This window comes from Lissotriton vulgaris, chromosome 5, assembly GCF_964263255.1.
Source record: "Lissotriton vulgaris chromosome 5, aLisVul1.2, whole genome shotgun sequence".
Lineage (NCBI taxonomy): Eukaryota > Metazoa > Chordata > Amphibia > Caudata > Salamandridae > Lissotriton > Lissotriton vulgaris.
In genome coordinates, this window is record NC_141693.1 from 209,873,383 (window position 1) to 209,894,527 (window position 21,145).

Below are 21,145 nucleotides of genomic sequence, written 5' to 3' on the forward strand. Positions count from 1 at the left end.
TCTAAAAGGTTGATGTGAAGCAACCTTTCCTCTGGAGACCAAAGACCCTTGACCTCCAGATCCCCCAGATGAGCACCCACCCCTAGAGTGGATGCATCCGTTATTACTGTGGCCACCAACGGAGGAAGACAGAAGGGCCTTCCTTGAGACAGATTGCCCTCCACGCTCCACCAAGACAGATCCGCTTCAGCTTCTCTGGAGATCCTCACTGACTCCCTGAGATCTCCGTTGTGCTGATACCACTGCCTGCGGAGGCACCACTGGAGTGCCTCATGTGCCAGCGTGCATGGTTGACCAACAGAATGCAAGAAGCCATCAGACCGAGCAGACAGAGGACCTTCAGGACTGGAACGACTGCTCCATTGTAAAACAAAGAAATAATTTCCTGTATTTCGCGAGTCCTTTGAGGAGGAGGGAATGCCCGGCACACAGTTGTATCCGGTACAGCACCTATGAACAGGTTGCGCTGGAAGGGCACCAGGTGAGATTTCGGTAGTGAGTTGTGACTTGCAGATGATGGAGCACCTTCTCTGTAGATTCTGCCTTGTTTAGCCAATCGTCCAGATAAGGGAAAACTGGTATCCCTGATCTTCTGAGATGTGCCGCCACCACAACCATCACCTTGGTGGAGACTCAAGGCGCAGTAGTAAGACCAAACGGAAGGACCGCAAACTGGAAATGCTGCAATCCCACCGTAAAACGGAGATACTTTCTGTACGACTTCAAGATGGGGATGTGGAAATATGCATCCTGCAAGTCGTTCGACACCATCCAGTCTTATTCCAGCAGCGCTTGAATAACCTGCGCAAGGGTGAGCATCTTGAACTTCTCCTGCTTCAGAAAGAGGTTCAAGACCCTGAGATCCAGGATTAGTCAAAGTCTGCTATCCTTCTTGGGAATCAGGAAATACCGGGAGTAGCATCCCTGACCCCTTTCCTGCTCCGGAACCACCTCTATCGCACCTTTTCTGAACAGTGCCAGGACTTCTTCCTGCAGGAGTAGCAGGTGGTCCTCCGAGCAAAACCCTTGGCAAGGAGGGTAATTCGGCTGGAACTCCCGGAAGGGAAGAGCATATCCATCCTCCAGTTTGAGAACCCAATGGTCCGATGTGACCGACTCCCAATCTCGTAGAAAATAGGTAAGTCGACCCCCCACAGGACCCGCATGATCCGGAATGGTGGATCTAGGGCTGCTTTGCTGATGTTGGAGGGGGTCGGGGAGAGGAAGAGGAGGAGGAGGAGGAAGCTTGACATCCTCGAGGACGAGCTCTTTGTTTGCCCCTGTATGACTTATAGAGTGGATTTTGCTGTTGTTGCTGCCGTTGCGTCGGCATGTAGGGACGGAAGGAGGTCCTCCCAAAACCCCTATACCTTTTGCCAACAGTTCCCTTGGATTGTAAACCCAAGGATCTGGCAGTAGCTCTGCTGTCTTGAATCTCTCTAACGCAGCATCAGCCTTTTTTCCGAAAAGGCTCGAGCCATCAAAAGGTAGATCCATTAAGGCAGCCTGGACATCCGCAGAGAATTCGGAGACTTCAACCAGACCGCTCTTCTGGTGGCAACTGAAGATGCCATTACTCTCGCCGCCGAGTCAGCTGTGTCAAACCTACTCTGGATGACCTGCCGAGCAGCAGCTTGAGTGTCAACAAGCACCCCGTTAAAAAAAATTATGTCCTCCTATGGAATTTTAGGAACTAGCTGTTTCACAGAATCCATAAAAGAATGGATATAACGCCCCAAGAGGCATGTAGCATTTGTTGACTTGAGAGCCATACTCGCCGATGAAAAGACTTTCTTTGCGGCTTGGTCCTGCTTTTTTGATTCCTTGTCCCCAGGCACCTGAGGGAAAGCACCTGCGGATTTCTTGGAGCAGGCAGCCTGTACCAAACTCTCCGGCAAAGGATGCGAAGATAAAAAGCCTGGGTCACCAGGAGCCACCCTGTATCTTCTTGCAACAGCTTTTGAAACAGCAGGAGCTGTAAGAGGTCTATTCCACACATCTAGAATTGGTTCCGTCAAAGCCTCATTGAAAGGAAGCATGGGTTCTACAACAGAAGACGGAGAGTGGAGGACTTCTGTCAAAATATTCGACTTCTACTCTACAGTAGGTAGAGTTAAATTCAAAAGATCCGCCGCCTTCCTGATGACAACGTGATATGGAGCCACATCTTTAGAAGCGGCATCCGTGACAGATGCTAACTCCCAATCCGGAGACAGTTCCAGTCCACTACCCTCCCTTAAGTCATCAAAGAAATCCTCTGATTCCTGCAGCTCAACCTCTTCCATCTCCGCTTCTCGGTATCTTTGCTCCTCCAGAAGTCGCTGAGCCTCACGCCTCGACCTCTCCTTCGGGAGCTGCGTCGGTGGATTCAGAATAGACTCCAACGGAGCCAGCGTCGAGCTCGGAGCCGGTGGACCAGGCCGCTGTTCTCGAGGTCGGACCGGATTCGGTGCCGGTGATGAAGGCATCGACGTCGAAGGTTTCGGCGGCACCGAGAAATACCAAGGCGGTGTCGAAGCTGGCATAAATGGCATGAACGGCGCCGGAGTATAAGACTGGGGGTCTCCCAGGTTAAATGCCATCGGAACCATGGGACCAGCCGGTGCTCCAGAGCGGTATCAGGCTCTTGTATAGACACCATACATAGCGTTTAAAAACTGTGTAGGGTCTTGTCCTGGGCCCGGAAAAGGAGGGTATGAACCCACAGGCTGCTCTCGAGGAGGCACTGGATTCACCTCGTCTTCAGGTTGGTGAGTCAGAGTCGTCGAACCCTCAGGTAGTGGAGACTCTTCCTCCTCTCGAGCTGGAGATCAAGACGGCGCCGGAGAGGGGAATTCGACAACGGAGCCGGTGAATGCTCCGGCGACTCCATGGGCGTAGCTTCACCTTCCCGATCCAGAACCTCTGGAGGAGGAGATACATCATCCTTACGATGTCTTCTCACCGGCGACTTTGGTCTCAAATCCGAATCCTTCCCAGAATGGTGTCGTGAACTGTGCTTCCTCTTCTTATGCTTATTTTTAGTCGACCTGGAAGCATGCCCCGATGGCGACTTCGAGGGCGACTTCGAACGAGACCTCGACCGCCTCGATCGCGACCTCGAGCTCTTCCTGTCCTTTTTACCTTTCATCTTGGCAACCAGGAGCTTCGCCTCTCTCTCACGAAGGGCCTTGTGATTCATTTTCCTACAGGATGGACACCCCTGAACATCATGGTATGAGCTCAGGCACCAAACGCAGTCTTCATGCGGGTCCATGATTGATATCATTTTCCCGCATTCACCACACGGCTTGAATCCAGTCTTCTTTGATGACATATCGAATGCAGAAAGCGATACAATAAACAAAGTTACTATCAAAGCTATAGAGGATCCCTCGAAAACCGTTAGCCTCGACGACATGGAAAAAAGGGAACTGATATCATTGCGCCAACGTGGGCCTATTATGGAGTTGGTAACATCAGCCGAGCCGCACGCGATGCAGTGCTTCTGTGACATCGTCCACGTCGGCGCAAAGCTACAAAAATAATTTCCGAATATTGCTGACACAGGGGGATATTCACAAGGTGAGGAATCTACTGGCAGATGTATCCATCAGAACTGACTTCTAGAAACTTCTGGAGAAGGTCTCTAAATAGGGGCCACACCCTGTTGTCTTTGCTGGTTATTGAGAACTCTGATCATGAGCAGCAGCAGATCTCCGGTTGCAGTGAGGAGTTTCTTTAAGACGTAAGGCAGGTTGCTGATCTTGCTGATCCTTTGCTAACTACAATCAGGTTGGATCTTTCTATTTTACACAATAGCAACGTGAAAGGAGCAATATGCTGCTTTTGGCTATTTAAGTGACTTTCACGAGTAAGTTAATTTGAGCGCTCATTTTTGGGAGCATTTGAATATTTCATTGCGCTGAAGTGCTTCCTTGAGTATTTGAATATTTGAACATGGGCACAACGCGCTGAAGTAATTTTTGGGTATTTGAATATTGGAACTTTGGCATATAACGCTGAAGCGCTTTCTTGAGCATTTGAATATTTGAACAGTGGCACATAGCGCTGAAGCCATTTCTTGAGCATTTGAATATTTGAACATTGACATCGCGCTGAAGCGCTTTCTTCAGCATTTGAATATTTGAACATTGAGTTATTGCGCTGAAGCGCTTTCTTGAGCTTTTGAATATCGAACATTGGCACATAGCCCTGTAGCACTTTTTTGAGTATGCGCATATTTGACTTTCACATTACAGGTTGAAATGCTCTTTTGTGGTATTCGCATAAGAAACTTAATGTGCTTTATAAAACCTGTGTTGGAATTAACACTGTGATTCTTAACAGTGTCAAATGTAAATCATAACTAGAGAGAAGGGGGAGAAGGAGGGTAAACTAAACTAGGTCAACCTCCAGTCTATATCAGAAAAAAAGGAACTCCTGTAAGGGGTTCAGAGACCTAGTTTATGTGTATGGTAACTGCTAAATTTTAACAGTGTTTGGCAAAAATGAGAAAGAAAAATTTCTTTCTATAGTCCCCCTCACTCACCGGGGTTTCCCCACGGCTTCATCATTGGGGCTTCCCAGTTCTCTACGAAAAGGGGCGTGCTGCGACTAGGCGGACTACGCAGGAGCACTGTTATAGTGACGGGCTATGTGTGGTGCAAAGTGTGGTGATGGTGGAGTGGGTGTGTGATTAAAAATACCGTGCTAGTGGGCCTCAACAATTTATTCTGCTCCTAGTTTGGTATACTAAAAAGGGGTGACACTGTTATCTGGCCTTAAGTTAGGGCTAGATCAGTGTTCAGTGGTCGACATGTTTCAAGCTCCCCCAAGCTTTTCATCAGGACCATACAGGGTCCAGCCCTGTATATTCCACTCCTATATTTAAATAAATAAATTAATTTGTCTCAATATAATGTCTTTACGCTGCTAATTAATAAACATGCGTATTGCATACATACGATTTAGTATCTTATTGTTGCATATGTAAAGGTGCTAACTTGCACTTCATGGTCTCAGGCGAGGGCAGGATCACCTCGTGGAAACATTGTTCCTATTGGTAAACCCGCTCGGTATTACCTATTCGATCCTCACCCGACCGCATACTGTAAATCATACTCATATGCTTGGGATTTTATTTTTGGAGGTTTATTAGGAACATCAATTCCATTCCTTTGTGGAGACGTTTATGAGAGGGACTACTGTTCCATATCTAACCTGCTTTCCTTTACAGGTAAGCTTTTGGTATGTAACCCATGTTGGTACAGTTCCAAAGTTTACATGGTATTTCAGGAAAAGACTAAATGAAGACAACGTCTCGTTCCAGGTCTCCCTACCCACAGTACCCTTCTCAACTCCCTTTCCCCCAGTCTAGCCACTTTGATACTCAGTGCAATTGAGCTTGAGTCAAGGCTGCTGGAAGGTGGACTTCTTGAAGGTACTGCTCCTGAGGAACCCAACAATATTTTAGCAGTTCGGACATGGCCCATACTCCCACCACAAAAGGGCCAAACAAATATTTTGTCCTCGTCAGAGGGAAGAAATGGGGTTTGCCCCATATTTGACTCAGGAATGAATGGCATGAAAGAAAAAAAAATATACACATAAATATATATATATATACACATATATATACACACATATATATATATATATACACATTGTGCTGGTGTTCGTTCGAGTCCCCGTGCCTGCAGGATTGTGGATTTCGATATATATATATATACACTTTGATGGCAAAATAAAAGAAGCTAATCTACAAGCCTGACTCGGGACGATTATTGTTGTTTGCTGGGAAAACGGGCAGAGGCGCTGCCGTTTTTCAAGTTGGAGAACAATATATATATATATATATATATATATATATATATATATATATATATATATATATATATATATATATATATATATATATATATATATATATAAAAATCCAATAAAATAATGGGGTGGGTCTGCTCCATCCAGACATCAGGCCACAACCTCACCCCTAAAGCAACAACAGTGTGTCTGCTTCCCTGTGGACTAAAACATCTCATTCCAATGGCAAGCAAGAGGACATTTGATTCTTTTGGGTGTAGTTTTTACTTATGGGCCAAGAGAGTTTGGCTAGATTCCAATATAGTCCCACTTGCCATGGTGGATGGCTGCACTTTTTGGGCTTGGGTAGACCGCCACTTGGGGAAACCTACAAGACCCAAACATTTCTGACAACTAAGCATCACCGGGAGTTCAGGGTGGTAAGGCTTGCATGGATCCCACAGCATTTTCTCAACCACAATGTCATGCAAACCTCAAACTTTGCCTTAAAATCACACATTTGTCAAGCATTTCTGTGACGTAAACTTCAGGAATCCACAGAGATCCTGAGAATTCCTACCAGCCAGCGTTCCCCAACTCATCCTGTTAAAAACTTTACCCCACTTGTGTTGCTGGGTCTTGCACCTGCAACGGGAACGGATAAAATCAGGGTAAATGGGACTCCTCGTGTCCTCGTGATTTTAGGCTAAGTTTGAGGTTTGCAGGACATTCTGGGTAAGAAAACCTTGTAAGAGCCACACAAGGCATAGGTTTTTTTCACACCCATTTTTCATTCTTTATATTTTACCACATGAATTGCTCTATACTCAGTACACAATGGGAAACCACTGTAAGGAGCAGATCAGTAGTTGGCTCTGGGTACCCCGGGCTCTTGTACAACATACAAACCCTAAGTAGCCCAGCAACCAGAAAAGTCTAGAGGACGTAATAGCATATTGCTTTTGTAAATCAGCCATTGAGACAAGAAGTTACAAATTAAAATGTTGCGACAAATTATCTTTTCACCTACTCATTTTCAATATATTTTTAATTCAACAGTTAGTTTCTTTGGCAGAACCTTGAGAGATCTACACAAATTACCTCTTTTTGAATTCAGAATTATGTCTATGTTTCAGAAATCTATAGTTTCATTCAGTTTCCACTACAAACTGGTAGTAGGTTGAAAGCAAAACAATTAGAAAAAATGAGTTAACTCTTTGAAAAATGACAAAACTTTGGTAATAAAGAACAAGTTACCTATCTTCGGTAAAGCTTTTTCTACTGGACAGAATATCTTCCTGTGGATTCCTCACCTTTTGAAGAGAAGATACGGCCCTACTCCTCCCTGTTTGTTGATATACCACATCACGGTAGTGATGTCCGTTAGGACCTGAACTGACTGACCACGAAGGGAAGGAAGGCCTTGAGAGCCAAACATATCACCTGCAACAATCTTTCCTCTAGAGACCAAAGACCTTTGACCTCCAGATCCCCCAGATGGGATCCCTATCCTAGAATGGGGCATCCATTATCACTGTGGTCATCGGAGAAAAAGGTTGAAACGGATCCCCTTGAGACTGATTGCCTGAAACACTCCACCATAGCTTATCCGCAGCAGTGTCCCTGGAGATTCCTATCACCTCTTCGAGATCTCCGTTAGGTTGCAACCACTTTTTGGGGAGGCACCACTGGAGGGCCCTCATATGCCACTGTACATTGTTGGTCAACAGTATGCAGGAAGCAAACAGCCCGAGCAGGCGCAAGACTTTCAGGACTGGAACAGCTGCTCCATTCTGAAAAAGTGGAATCATAGCCTGATGTCTTGAATCCACTGCAGAGGCTGGAAGGCACAGCTCACAGTAGTGCCCAGTACTGCCCCTATGAACAGATTGTGCTGAGAGGCCACCAGGTGAGATTGGGGTACATTTATCAAAAACCCCAACTTGAAGAACAGTTGTGTTGTTACCTGAAAATGATGCAGCACCATCTCTGATGAAATTGCTTTGAGCAGCCAGTCATCCAGATAGGGAAAAACAGGAATCCTCATCCTTCTGAGATGAGCTGCCATCACTACCTTTGTGAAGACCCACAGTGCGGAAGTAAGACTGAACGCATGGAGAGCAAACTGGTAATGCTGAGACCCCACAGGAGTCAAAGCTGGTCAAGTTGGTGCCGCTTCAGAACCAGATGATGCCTGGGATGAACCATCTAGAGAAGCTGGACCCTCCAAAGACTTCAACAAAATAGATAACCTCGGAGGCAGAAGAGCCCAACAACCTCGGAGGCAGAAGAGCCCAACTCACTGGAGCCATAGGCATGAAAGGCATGAGCGGTGCTTTGGCAAAGTGAGGTGGAAAACTTCCCAGGGAATATGCAAACAGACCCATGGGGCCAACAGGCGCACCAGTAGGGTAATGCGATGGATCCGATACCGGGGCTGAAAAAGCGGGATAAGTCTGATCTGGTACCACAGGCTCTGGAACCGTTCGAGGAGGCACTTAGTTCGTCTCCGGTTAAAGCGCTGGGCACCCCAGAGCCAGAGGTGGAGTGGTTGACTTTGGCAATGGTGGAGGCGTTACATCTCTCGGAGCTGGTGGAGTCACTGCCCTCAGAGACAGGGCCGGAGTCCCCTTCGGTAACGGATTCGGAGAGATCTCATCCCTGTGATGATGTCTGGGACTTGGAAGACCTCGAAGTGTGTGGAGTTGGTGACTTCGAGAAGGTCCTAGAACACCTGCAAACCTAGAATTCCAAATGGTGGGAAAAAAGGGTACACATTTGTCATTGATACATGGAAAAAAAGTTATGGAAACCTAGGAGCAAACGTTCCCAAATAGTCAAAAAGGGGCTCAGCACTGGGGTGAAAAAGCCTCAGCAATTCAGGGGTAAAGTATTGTCCCTTTTAAAAGTTGAAGTGCTGACTTGACAAGGGTCAAACATTAATATGGGAATTGCTAAGTTCACAACCCATCTCTTTTCCTTGAGGAACCTTTGGACTGTTTCGCCATAGCTAGCATGAGAGTCAAAAACTGAAAGGATGAACTTGAATTTTAATTTGGGATGACAGCAGTATGGACACTGTTGATAAACAACCTTCAGTGTCACAGTTTGTGTTCCGGAGTCAGCGCTGTAGGAGGAATTATTCAGTGTTTATGACTGTCAATGAAGATCCTAAAATGCAGAATTTTAAATAATGCCACAAGGATTGGTGGGGCAACAAAGGAGTGGGTTGGTAGAAGCAGCGGGTATTGGGAATGGGGACGAGGGAGAGAGCAGCATGGGGAGGGGAGAGAAGCACATGTGGGAGTCAGCAACATAAGGGGCGAGGAGAAGCACATATAGGAGCAACATGAAGCCTGGAGCAGAAGAAAAAGTATATGGGATAAAGAGGGAGCAGACTCGAGGGGGGGTGCAAACAAAGAGCATGGGGATATTTGGCAAGGGGAGAAGGAAAGAGAAACAAGAGGGAAAGACGTGGAAACACATGCACTATGATGAAGTGCTTAACAAAAAAGAAAACCCTGAGCAGCAGAAGGACAGAAGTCGACCAGTGAAGATGATAGTAAAGAGGCTTTGCTGCAGGGAAAGGATAACACAAGATGGACAAGGAAAGACATTGACGAAGAAGCAAGAAAATGAGTGACAATAAAGCCAACCAATAGTAAGCAATGGGTGGGCAGTAAGCCCCTATAAGTTCATAGAACGTCAACAATAGGACTTTTGCAACCAGATGGCTTGCGCTGTCTGGTAGACTCGATCTAAGAAGTGTGCTAATGTTGCTGCTATAGACTCGTTTCCTAGCTTTTTAGCCAGAGATTAAGGAAATTAAGCTGAAAATGTAACGATTTCCTTCCACTTTTTCAAAGTTTTCTTACATAACGTGAATAGATACCCCTTTAGTGGAGGGTTATTTTTGCTTGGCACACTATTAAAGTATTGAAAAATTGTATGAGTGTTCCTTCAGGACCAAAGAGTTTTTGTCAAAGAATATAAAACATGCTCAAAAACAATTTAAACTGGTTTATCCATATCTCCTCAGGGAAGACCCACAACACCCATCAAACCAGCTCCGGCTTGATTGCATCGTTCACTCAGGGCAATTTGGAGAGGACATTGCACCACACAACTTTTTAAAGTTCACTAGTTGTCACTTTTCAGAAGAGTCAATCATTTTTCAATGTTTTGAAAGTTCTCCTACCACCCAAGGTCATGGACCCCATGAAAGGCACATTTGCGCCCTCATCCACACTCCACACTCCATCACATGAATCTCTATCTCCACCACTTCAGAGTATGAAGAACAAGCTGTATGCCATGTAGAGGTTACCTAGCTTAGTGATGGCAGGATCAGTGAAAACAGCTGTGATGAAGTTGGCAAGTTCGTTTGCACCACCCGCTACCTCATTCGGGAGCTGCAACAAATCCAGTAGGAAAACATGCTCTTTTACTGCAATTTGAATCAGTGACACTTGCGACTTCTCCAGGGTACCAAAGGATGGCCGCCATTCCATATCGACCCCCACAACTTGGCCAGGCTGTGGAAAAAATAGGTGTAAGAGAAACTGTATGATGTGAAGAGGCAAAGGAACATGAACAGAATAAAGAGACGCCATGATACATGACAGACAAAGACATATGCTGCCCAGAGTAATGCCCACTGTAGACCTTAAGCCACAGGCCCCTTTTCTTTATACTATCCATATCACCGTGTCCCATGTCATTCTAATTTACAATAAAGAGATGTATCCCCATGTACACTCTGAATAAAGCCAGTTAATATTCACTAACCATCTTACCAAGAAGTACACTGAATTAGTTTAACTCTTCCAGTCGGAAGGGATTGTAATACAGATGTATTGTATTGTAATTGCATTTATATAGCGCTTACTACCCCGGACGATCGTCAAAGCGCTTTTTCGGCGAGTAGCACGCTACTCCGGGATCCATAGAGGATTAGTGTTGAATTAGTATAGTGAAACATGCGAGTACATTTTAATTGGTGGATAGGTTAGTCAGTTATTTGGATTTGGAATGATAGTAGAAGGATAGAGGAGGACAAAGGTGTGTATTTATATAGCGCTTGTTGACAAACGCTATTCAGGAAGCTTACAAAGGATTAGTGATGAATTAATATGGTGAAATATGAAGTAATTTCAGTGGTGGATATTAGTCAGTTACTTGGAGTGAGAAGGATAGCGGAGGGATAAAAGGGGAAGAAAGATTTGCATTCATATAGCACTTGTTACCCCTGATGGGTGTTGAAGCACTTTTCTGGCGAGTAGCACGCCACTCCAGAACTCAAAGGATTACTGTTGAAAATTAGTTTAGTAAAAAATATGAAGTAATTTGAGTAGTGTATATGTTATTCAGTTATTTGGGTAGTATATTAGTATAGTTTAATATGGAATTTGAGAAGTGAACATGTTAGTCTGTTAATTTCGATTGAAAAGGATAGTGGAGGGATAAACGAGTGAAAGATTATTTAATTAAAAATTGTTTTTTTAGGTCTTAGCAATAGGAGGAGGCTTTTGGATGAGTAAAAAGGAGTTTTGGAGGGGAGGACTCAGTGGATTGGGTATTGCTAAATGAGAAAAAGGGGAGCATTTCTGGCTCTCGAACAGGCTCAAACAGGGAACTGTCCTTGTCCTCTCCGCCCTTAACAGGGAACTGCCTTTGTCCTCTACGCCCTTCGCTGAGACGCCCGGGCTGAGACGTACTTACCCTGGCCTTTTAGAGCCCTAGCAATCAGGTGACCCCGACAGCCAATGGGAACCCTAGCCCAAACACTATCCAATTACAACACTAGCCCTAAAATCTAGAACCAATAGGAGACCAGGACCTCACAGCCAATCTTAGCCCTAGAACAAGCACCCAATCAGTTCAAAAACCCTGATCTCTACATCCAATAAAGGCCCTAGCCCCACCAGTAGTCCCAAAACAAGTCCATGCAACCAATGTCAAAGGTAGCCCAAGTCCCTACTTCTAATAGAAAGCCTAACCCTACTCTAAGTCCCATACCTAGTCTAGCCACCAATCACACCAGAAGCCCTAATCGCTACTTCCAATTAAAAGTCTAAACCTAGCACTAGTCCCACCCTACTCCTAACAACCAATAACATAAGAATCCCTAGTCCCTACTTCCAATAGAAATTCTAACCCTAGCCCTAGTCCCAACCCTACAATGATTGAATCACAGACCAAGAAACCAATCAGAACCCTCAAATACCCAACCAATGAGGACATTAACCCTAATCCAATAGAAACACTAGATACAACCACCAATCAGTGTAGACATGTACCAACCACTAGCAGACCATATAAGGTCCCAGCGACCTCAGCAAGGTTTGCTGGCCAGGGAGTTCGAAGCTGCTTCTCCTGTTCAGGATCTCCTAGGAGACGGACAGACTCAATCCATACTTTGGACTTCAGCAGGTAAGGGCCTCACTAACTTGAAATCTATCAATACTGTTTGAATAAAATGTTACTCCCCCCGCTGGCCAAAAAAACAAAGTGCACAGGCCCTAGTAAAACACAGTTTAAACAGCTCACAGAAGCACCCTGTGATGTAGAAAATCCCTGTTGCTGGTTTCACTGGCTTGTGAACACAAAATGGTGGCTGGGAGTGCACTGTTTTAACATACAGATCTTAGCACAGAGCAAAGGAGAAATTTGGAGGGAAAACAGAATTGTCACCAAGGAATGAGAGGGACAAACTACAGAGGTTGGACTGCAAATCTCTCAATTCAACACTCTAAATGGAGGCAATAATGGGCAAGGAAAAACCACTAGTTTAAAACACAACACAGGTGATAAAATATGCAATTACAGGCAGTCTAAAACTACAAATATTTTAACTGTAACAACCACAGGCAAAGACAGTAAACACAGAAAGTGAAAATCGTTTTTTAAACAACTTTTTGTCTTGGGAAGATACAGCACTAGTCTGTCTCCTTACCACTTCCTGGACTCTGCTCACTGCAATCTGGGGCACAGGTAAGCGGCAACTCACAAGATGGAGGAGAATGATTTGGGGTGCACCCAGCAAGGCCTTAAGGGGCCTGGGCTGGTGTGAGAGGAGGGCTCAGACTTGCCTGGTAGCTGAATAGCCAATGGTCTGCTGGCCTGGGGTGGGGGCAGGGCAGCTGCTTCTCCTGTTCAGAATCTCCTAGGAGACAGACAGGCTCAATCCACAATTTGGACATCAGCAGGTAAGGGCCTCACTAACTTGGGTACTGGGCTTAATGTAATTTAGCAGTTCACTTCAAATGTGGGTGCCTTCTTGAGGGATCATTATACGACTTCCAAGCATGGTGACAGAATGCAAAGAATTCAAGATGGATAATGCCTTCATGCCTTCCACCATGTGGTTTTCCCACTATCTACCTTCAAAACTGCTCTTTTGCAGTCAATCATCTCGTCCAAACTGCATAGAAAATGGATATTCTCCCTCGGAATGGGGAGCTGGTAATAGACTCTTTTTCGTTCCTCCAAATCATCAGGTCTCTTTTCCTCAATATCCAGCCTGGTGTAGATAAAATGAAAACGTGTTAATAAATTATTAAGAAGAAAGATATAATACAGAGACACATTACAACCACAGTTATGACAATATTGTTGCTGGTGTAGGGACTGGGACACACAGAATGAAAAAAGTTACTCAAGTCCCAAATGTGAGTACAGAATATTTCCGATAAAGAATCCGTAAGTGTGTGTGAGACATGGGTGCTACAAGAATAAACCGCTCAGCACTTTTTTCAGACTTAGCTAAGTGACAATAGTATATTTTGCAAAATGGAGGGTATCCTAACATTAATGGGAGGCTTACATACCCCTAGTGCTTCTTCTGTGCGATAAGGAGAGGAAGAATGAAGACATTGGGTTCTGAGTTTTGGGCACGCTTAAATGCAAGATTATAGTCCCCTCGATATTTCTATAGTTCTACTGTGTTTGGGCAATTGAATGCAGGCTCTTATAGGTGGGCAAACATCACACGCAGGACTCAAACTGTGAATCTATGGGAGATGCAGCTACCACCACAACCGCCTGTTTTTGCCATTTGATGTAAGGGAACTTTAACCTTTGGAATTTTGTTGTTGTTGATAATTTCTGTTTGTTTTATTTGTATTATAATATTCTAAGTTAAGCATACACCCAACCCCAGCTGTACTCAGCCAGGTTGGTTTCAGGGCTTAGCCTCGAGTTCAACCTGCTGTGGGGTGGCTGAACCGCGCTGTGCATTGCTCTCGGCTGAGCGCATTTGGTTTATTCCGTAGGGTTTGGCCTTTGGACAGGCACAGCACCCAACCCCCCCAGGGTGTCCAATCCCACTGCTGGGCACAGCCCTTAGCACTGTGCAGCATGGGTTGGCCCTATGCATAACCCACTGCAGGAGGTCTACCCCCACTGAACACAGTCTACGCAGTTGACTGGAGGGTGTGGTCTATAACCAGATTCTTGTGATTTTAAAAAAAAAAAAGGTTTTTTGTACCTCAGTACTACAGGCGCCTGTACCATGATACCGTCAACGCAAAATAATTATTTTATTTTGAACATTTTTCCACAACTTGAAGTCTGAGTATCTAATTCCTGAAATGGTGACCACAAAACTTTCTTCAATGTTGCAGATAGCCAATCAGATAATGTGTTGTTGCGGTATCAGCACTGGTACTGTGGTACTGGAATGACCGATGGGAGTAAAAAAGCTGCCTCAGTAAATCAGAATGGTCTATTTACTTTTTTATATTATTTTTTTTGGTATGGCAGGAGTCTGCTTGAACTCCTGTGGGACCAACCATCCCTTCATGCCCAACCTGAAGCTATCTTTAAATGCAAATTTCTTGAAAAAGGCTGAATGGATTTACAACAAATAACAAAAAAGCACCATTTCTAAATAAAGTTGGTATTTATTTTTTTTGTTACAAATTTAATTCCGTGCAGCCATTTTTTCTGCATTGGACAGCAGAATTTGCTTAGGCACAAGGAAGCCCAACAGCGTCCCGAAAGTTAATAATGTGTGACTCCCTTCAGATTAGTGCTTCCTCTGTGCAGTAGAGAGGAGGGATGAAGAGAGCAATTTAATGGAACAAACCTAGTTAACCTCCCTTGAATAACAAAACAAAAGTTATCATGTTGCCCGAAGGATTGGTCCAAATTGAAATCCTATCAATGAGGAATAAAGGGAGGAAGAAAACACCTGATGGTTTGTGGCATCGGTGTGGTCACACTGACCTGCTGTGATAAAACTAATTTCAAGATTTTTTTTCACAATGTTGTCTTCAGTCTCAATAATTCGTATCTCACTGTTCACTCGTACAATACACACAGTGAACTACAGAAATATTTACATCAAAATTGGTGCCCCAAAGCTGCACACACCTTACCCAGTGCCACCGCCAATGCATATACTTAGGGGAGCAGCTGAAGTCTTACTACTTGTCACTTTCAGGCACAGTGACCTAACATGATCACAACAGCCACTCTGCTCGAGAGGAGGGTTATAATCAGGCCTGCCACTATTGTTATTTGCATCTCAGTAGGTTAGGAAACAAGTATCATTGACTCTTGTACATGATCACAGCCAGCCCCGCTCCCTGGGTCAGTTCAAGATGGCTGAGGGGTGTGGGCTCAGCGGTTTTTGAGGCCACTTCCAGGTCACGTAGCATTGTGACATCTTCACGTAACAGCTGTGAGCCAGCATCACACTGTCCTAGGTCAGCACGTGAACCAGAGTTCTAGATATCAGGCTAGTGTTGTGAAATCCTGGCACAGCGCAGTGTGTGCCAGCGTTGCTGCATCCTTTGTCCTTGCATAAAACAGAGTTGGTGTGCAAGTTATGGTTTGTACGGCTAATGTGCGTGTTGTGGATTGTTGAGCAAACCAGAACTTAAAAATGTCAGCATATTTATTTTTAATTCACAATCACACTGTACTTTCTTTTGATTGAGCTTCTGTATTTCTTTTTTTTTTTTAACATGTCAAGGTATTCTAACCAAAGTTAGCCATAACTTCACTTACCCTCGTTCTTTTCCACTGAGTTTTTGATCATATATTTCATGCAACTTTATGAAATTATACCCTACGTCGCTTTGCAAAGTCTCTGATGGTGTGCAGCAGGAGGTAACCACAGGACCCACCCTTTGGCCAGGTCTTAAAACAACCTCTTCATATGGCCTTCAGCCATGCCTAGAGGGGGTTGGCTGCAGCTTGCAACGAAGCCCTAGGCCCAGTCCGCCACAGCTACCCAACCCCAGCTGCAAATGTCCCTTGGGCGTCCAACCAAGAGCTAGCTTCTTTTTTTGTGGGAGTTAGAGGAATTACAGACCCCAACTGGATTAACAAACACAGACAGACTCATAGGCCCTTGTTGGACCTCCTGAGGGTTTGGGAGTCCCAACAAGGTTTCACAGGCTCTTGCGAGGGTTTGCAGACACAGAGGTAAATTCACAGACTTCTGAGCCAAACTGGTGTCCGCGAACACTCCAACAAAATGCACTGTTTAGAAAATAGTTTTACTTAAGTGGGGGCAGTGACTTTATGTGCCCCCCACCTGCACCCTTCATATTTTTCAGGATTCAGAGACAGAGTCTCAGAGTCCTGTAATGGTGACCACAACATTTCTTTTCAAGACACAGGGATATTCGGGTCGACAGACCTGAACTGAAGGATGAAAGATAAAGCTCCCTCAACCAATTAGATTTATTGTTTGAATTTGGGTTGATGGATGTTTGCAAACTTTTGGGCCTGATATCTTTTACTTTTTAGCCCTTGCAAACACACTGGAATTATGGTGAATAATGTTCTACTTGCATGCCAAGTTTGGTGTAATTGTGTTGAGCGTTTTTTCTGTATCAGAGAAAAACATTTTTAGGATAGAGGATAGAAGTGCACAACAGTAAAGTGACTGGACCAGAATTATGTTTTATGGTTAAATGGGGTTCCATAATTAGAATTCAGGCCACTGCAGAACAGTATTTTAGTGTACAGTTGTGGATCTGAAGTTTGAATCCTAGCGAGGACAGCAACATCTTTAATGTTTCTGAGGGCAATATCAAATTTGCCAAATTAGTAACTAGATCAACTTCCTTCCACAATGAGGTTACTGGCTAATCAAAATCCCAAAAACTTCCTCAACATAATCATGCCTCTAAAATATTTTGGGACCAAGGAAGCAAATAGCTAAGTAAAGATTGCATTATTTCAGAGACCACCTGATCCTGACAATATCTGGTGGCAACGTCCTGCATGCTGTACAGATTACGATTTGCAGAGCTTCTTTTTTTGTGGGAGTTAGAGGAATTACAGACCCCAACTGGATTAACAAACACAGACAGACTCATAGGCCCTTGTTGGACCTCCTGAGGGTTTGGGAGTCCCAACAAGGTTTCACAGGCTCTTGCGAGGGTTTGCAGACACAGAGGTAAATTCACAGACTTCTGAGCCAAACTGGTGTCCGCGAACACTCCAACAAAATGCACTGTTTAGAAAATAGTTTTACTTAAGTGGGGGCAGTGACTTTATGTGCCCCCCACCTGCACCCTTCATATTTTTCAGGATTCAGAGACAGAGTCTCAGAGTCCTGTAATGGTGACCACAACATTTCTTTTCAAGACACAGGGATATTCGGGTCGACAGACCTGAACTGAAGGATGAAAGATAAAGCTCCCTCAACCAATTAGATTTATTGTTTGAATTTGGGTTGATGGATGTTTGCAAACTTTTGGGCCTGATATCTTTTACTTTTTAGCCCTTGCAAACACACTGGAATTATGGTGAATAATGTTCTACTTGCATGCCAAGTTTGGTGTAATTGTGTTGAGCGTTTTTTCTGTATCAGAGAAAAACATTTTTAGGATAGAGGATAGAAGTGCACAACAGTAAAGTGACTGGACCAGAATTATGTTTTATGGTTAAATGGGGTTCCATAATTAGAATTCAGGCCACTGCAGAACAGTATTTTAGTGTACAGTTGTGGATCTGAAGTTTGAATCCTAGCGAGGACAGCAACATCTTTAATGTTTCTGAGGGCAATATCAAATTTGCCAAATTAGTAACTAGATCAACTTCCTTCCACAATGAGGTTACTGGCTAATCAAAATCCCAAAAACTTCCTCAACATAATCATGCCTCTAAAATATTTTGGGACCAAGGAAGCAAATAGCTAAGTAAAGATTGCATTATTTCAGAGACCACCTGATCCTGACAATATCTGGTGGCAACGTCCTGCATGCTGTACAGATTACGATTTGCAGAAACGGGTGACTAAGATATTAAGAATTAATCTCAGTGCTGGCTGAAGTGGTCGTTTAATTGTAAAACTGGAGAATCACCTCATCAAAGTGGAATAAAGAATCTGCAATTTTGAGGAAATGAAACAAGGCAAATGGATTAGTGACTATTATGGAAAAGCAGATCTCGTAAATAGAGAGGACAGAGTAGGAAGTTACGTAGTGTACCCAACTATAAAGGGGGGATACAAAGACAGGTGGGGCCCATGGTCAAAGCGATTGTTAATCTTATTTTTAGACATGAAGGAGACAAGGCCCCTTCAAAACCGAGAAGAACAAGTTACTTTCCTTTGGCAATGTCTTTCTGCTAGAGACCATCTGACTGCAGATAACTCACCGTGTGAATATCCCAAGGTGCCAGACTGAATACGGAAGATTTTCATAGCAACTACCTCACATGCCAGTAGGTGGCATTGTGCAGCTCTGCATCTGATCCCTCCTACCCCGGATGTGACATAAGGGCAACTATATCCGTGCCACCTCACCACGCTGATGTCGGTCTCTTTCTGATCTCTGTCTGCACAATCGGACGTGGAGGCCATAGAGATCAGAGTGTGCCAGAGATTGCAAATGTCTAGCCTTGAACCTTATCAGGGGACTGTATGAGTCCTTTCCGCAGAATGGGGAAGAGGATGGGTCGATGAGGAACGTGCAGTTAGAGTCTCTACCAGAAAAAATGACACCAAAGGTAGTTAACTTGTTCTTCTGACAGAGACTTCTGAAAGCAGATTCCTCGTCTTGTGAATATATACGAAAGCAGTACCTTCCCAGTTGGTGGGTCTGTGGAATGCCTCAGACTAGAATGCACTGCAGCACAGATCAGGCAAAATGCCCATCCCATTGAACATCAGGACACCTGAGGTGGACTAGTAAGACCAAAGGGGATCATCGAGAACTGAGAGAGCTTTTAACCTACCTGAAACTCCATGGGTCGTCCGTTGGAGTGCAAGACAGGGATGTGAGAAGAGTCACCTTGCAAATCCAACGCCATCATCCAGTATCCAGGATCCAGGGCAGACAGAACTTGGGCCAGGGTCAGCATTTTGAACTTGTCGTTCTAGAGGGAAAAGTTCAGAGGCTGAAGATCTAGGATAGGGCAAAGGCCTCCATCCTTTTTCATCATCAGTAAATAATGAGAGTAACTGCCAGTCTCGATCTTTGATACTGGCACCCTTCTCTCTGTCTTCCTTGGCCAAAAGAGCTTTGAGTTCCCCTCCAAGTGTGGACAGGATTGAGAAGCTTATACTTGTCAAGGCACATTGTTGCATTGCCTCAGTTGGTATCTATTTTGAAAGTCTCAAAAGGGGTAAAATTGTAGGAGGAACTATGTCAAGAGCGAGAGCCACTGCTTTGCGGTCGTCAAATCGCTCTAGGGCTGTACCTGCCTCGTCTTCAAAGAGAGCGGGCCCATCAAAGACCCTATCTATCAGAGATTGTTGGACGGTCTAGAGAGCCCAGTGGAGCGGATCCAAGCACTGCGCCATGCTGGTGCCTACTGTTCTACCCATGCAGTCAGTAGTGTCCAGGCCCTATCTTACGGAGAACTTTGCAGCATCCTAGCTATCTTAAATAAGAAGTTATTGGGTTGGTCTTGTGGGACAGCTGGTAAGATGTCCTCCACCCTGTGCGGGTACCTCCCCAGGGGATAGCTAGTGCTGACTAACCTCGTTACAAAGCTGGACAAGAAGAACATCCTCTTTGCAAAAGTCTGTATATGATAATGTGTTCAGAAATGCATTGAGGTTTAATCAGCTGGAGGAGGAGTGCACTACTACTCGTAAGAGAAGGGTGTTGCAGAGAGAAAGCACAGTCCCCCACCACAGGCCTGTGCCTCCTTGCAATGTACCTGATGACTAGGGTGCAAGATCCTGGTTTTTACCAGGTGTACAACAGTGTGTCAGTTAATGCCTCGTTGAAGAACAGTAGAGGGCCTTTCGTGGTTTGTCCTAGGTGTGGCACCTCTGTAAGAACATTAGTCTAGACTTCAGTTGGTTGAGGGAAGAGTCAAATCCAAGACTTTGGCCGCTCTCTTGATCACAATAGCAAATTAGGCAAACTTCAGCGGCCACAGAAAGTAGGGGCAGAGGTAAACATTCAGGCACCACATATCCAGCCCACCAACCCTCAGAATACCTAGATTAGTTCTGGTGTCACAGCAGGGCAATGTAAGTCTGGGTGTAATGGAAACAGGATTGGAATAGGTAGGGCTTGAGACTTAGACCGCGGCCTAGAGATACTTAGCGCGTGGTGAGACTCCAAACGGTGATAGTGGAGGAACGAACTGGAGCCGTTTTTGGACCATTTATCAAACTTACCTGAAGACCGGAACTTCAACGAAGACTGGTCAAAAGAGTGGCCTAGGGAGTGTCAGCATGTCCATGCCCTTGACTTCGACCGAGACTGTCTTGTTTTTGACTTCTTTCAGTGTTCTGCAAAAGAGTTTGGCCTTGCGGTTACAACAGTGTTCTGCGAAAGAGTTTGGCTTTGCGGTTACAAGAAGGCTTTCAGGTTTATGTTCAACTATCGATCACAGAATACATAATCATACTTGGAGTTGAGACATCAGAGACAGACAGACATGTAGATCAGTCATTGACATCTGCTTATGGCAATCCTTACACAGTTTGAACCCTGTTGTTTTAGATAGGGACATATCCCTAGCACACTGGTAGAATTTGAAGAAAAAAACACTAAAAACTCTGAAAGATCGAACTTTGGATGTGCATCGGAAGGCATGAAAAGAAAGGAACTGATGTCAGCACGCAGAGGAGCGTAGATATAGTGGCCCAAATATCACAACCAGGGTGGGGACCAGACGTGGCGCTACACAACACTACCTACTGGTGCACAAGGGAAATGCTATGAAAATATTACCGATCCAGTCTTGCAGCTCAGGACTATTCACATGGTTAGAAATCTGTGGTTCGAAGTCTCTTTCAGAACATAGGAAGAATAATAACTTGAGTAGCTCTGGAGGTATTGTGCCTAGAATTCATTATTTCTCAGAGAAAGCTAGAGCTATCTAAATTAAGAGGTTGTCACGCTATTAAGTAGAAGCCCTTACAGGTGAAAATGTT

The 21,145-nt window shown here is 44.7% G+C and overlaps 1 protein-coding gene across 2 annotated transcripts in view; it reads right to left on the reverse strand.

The window, feature by feature from the left end:
- EXD3 (exonuclease 3'-5' domain containing 3) overlaps positions 1-21,145 on the reverse strand; it is a 2,419,489-nt gene that overhangs the window by 1,005,709 nt on the left and 1,392,635 nt on the right. For both annotated transcript variants that reach the window (XM_086921181.1, XM_086921182.1), the window contains 2 exons: positions 13,168-13,306; positions 10,112-10,319 (listed from right to left, as the gene is read on the reverse strand). In XM_086921181.1, coding sequence (XP_086777307.1) covers positions 10,112-10,319; positions 13,168-13,306 — 347 coding nt within the window. The remainder of the gene's footprint in view (positions 1-10,111; positions 10,320-13,167; positions 13,307-21,145) is intronic.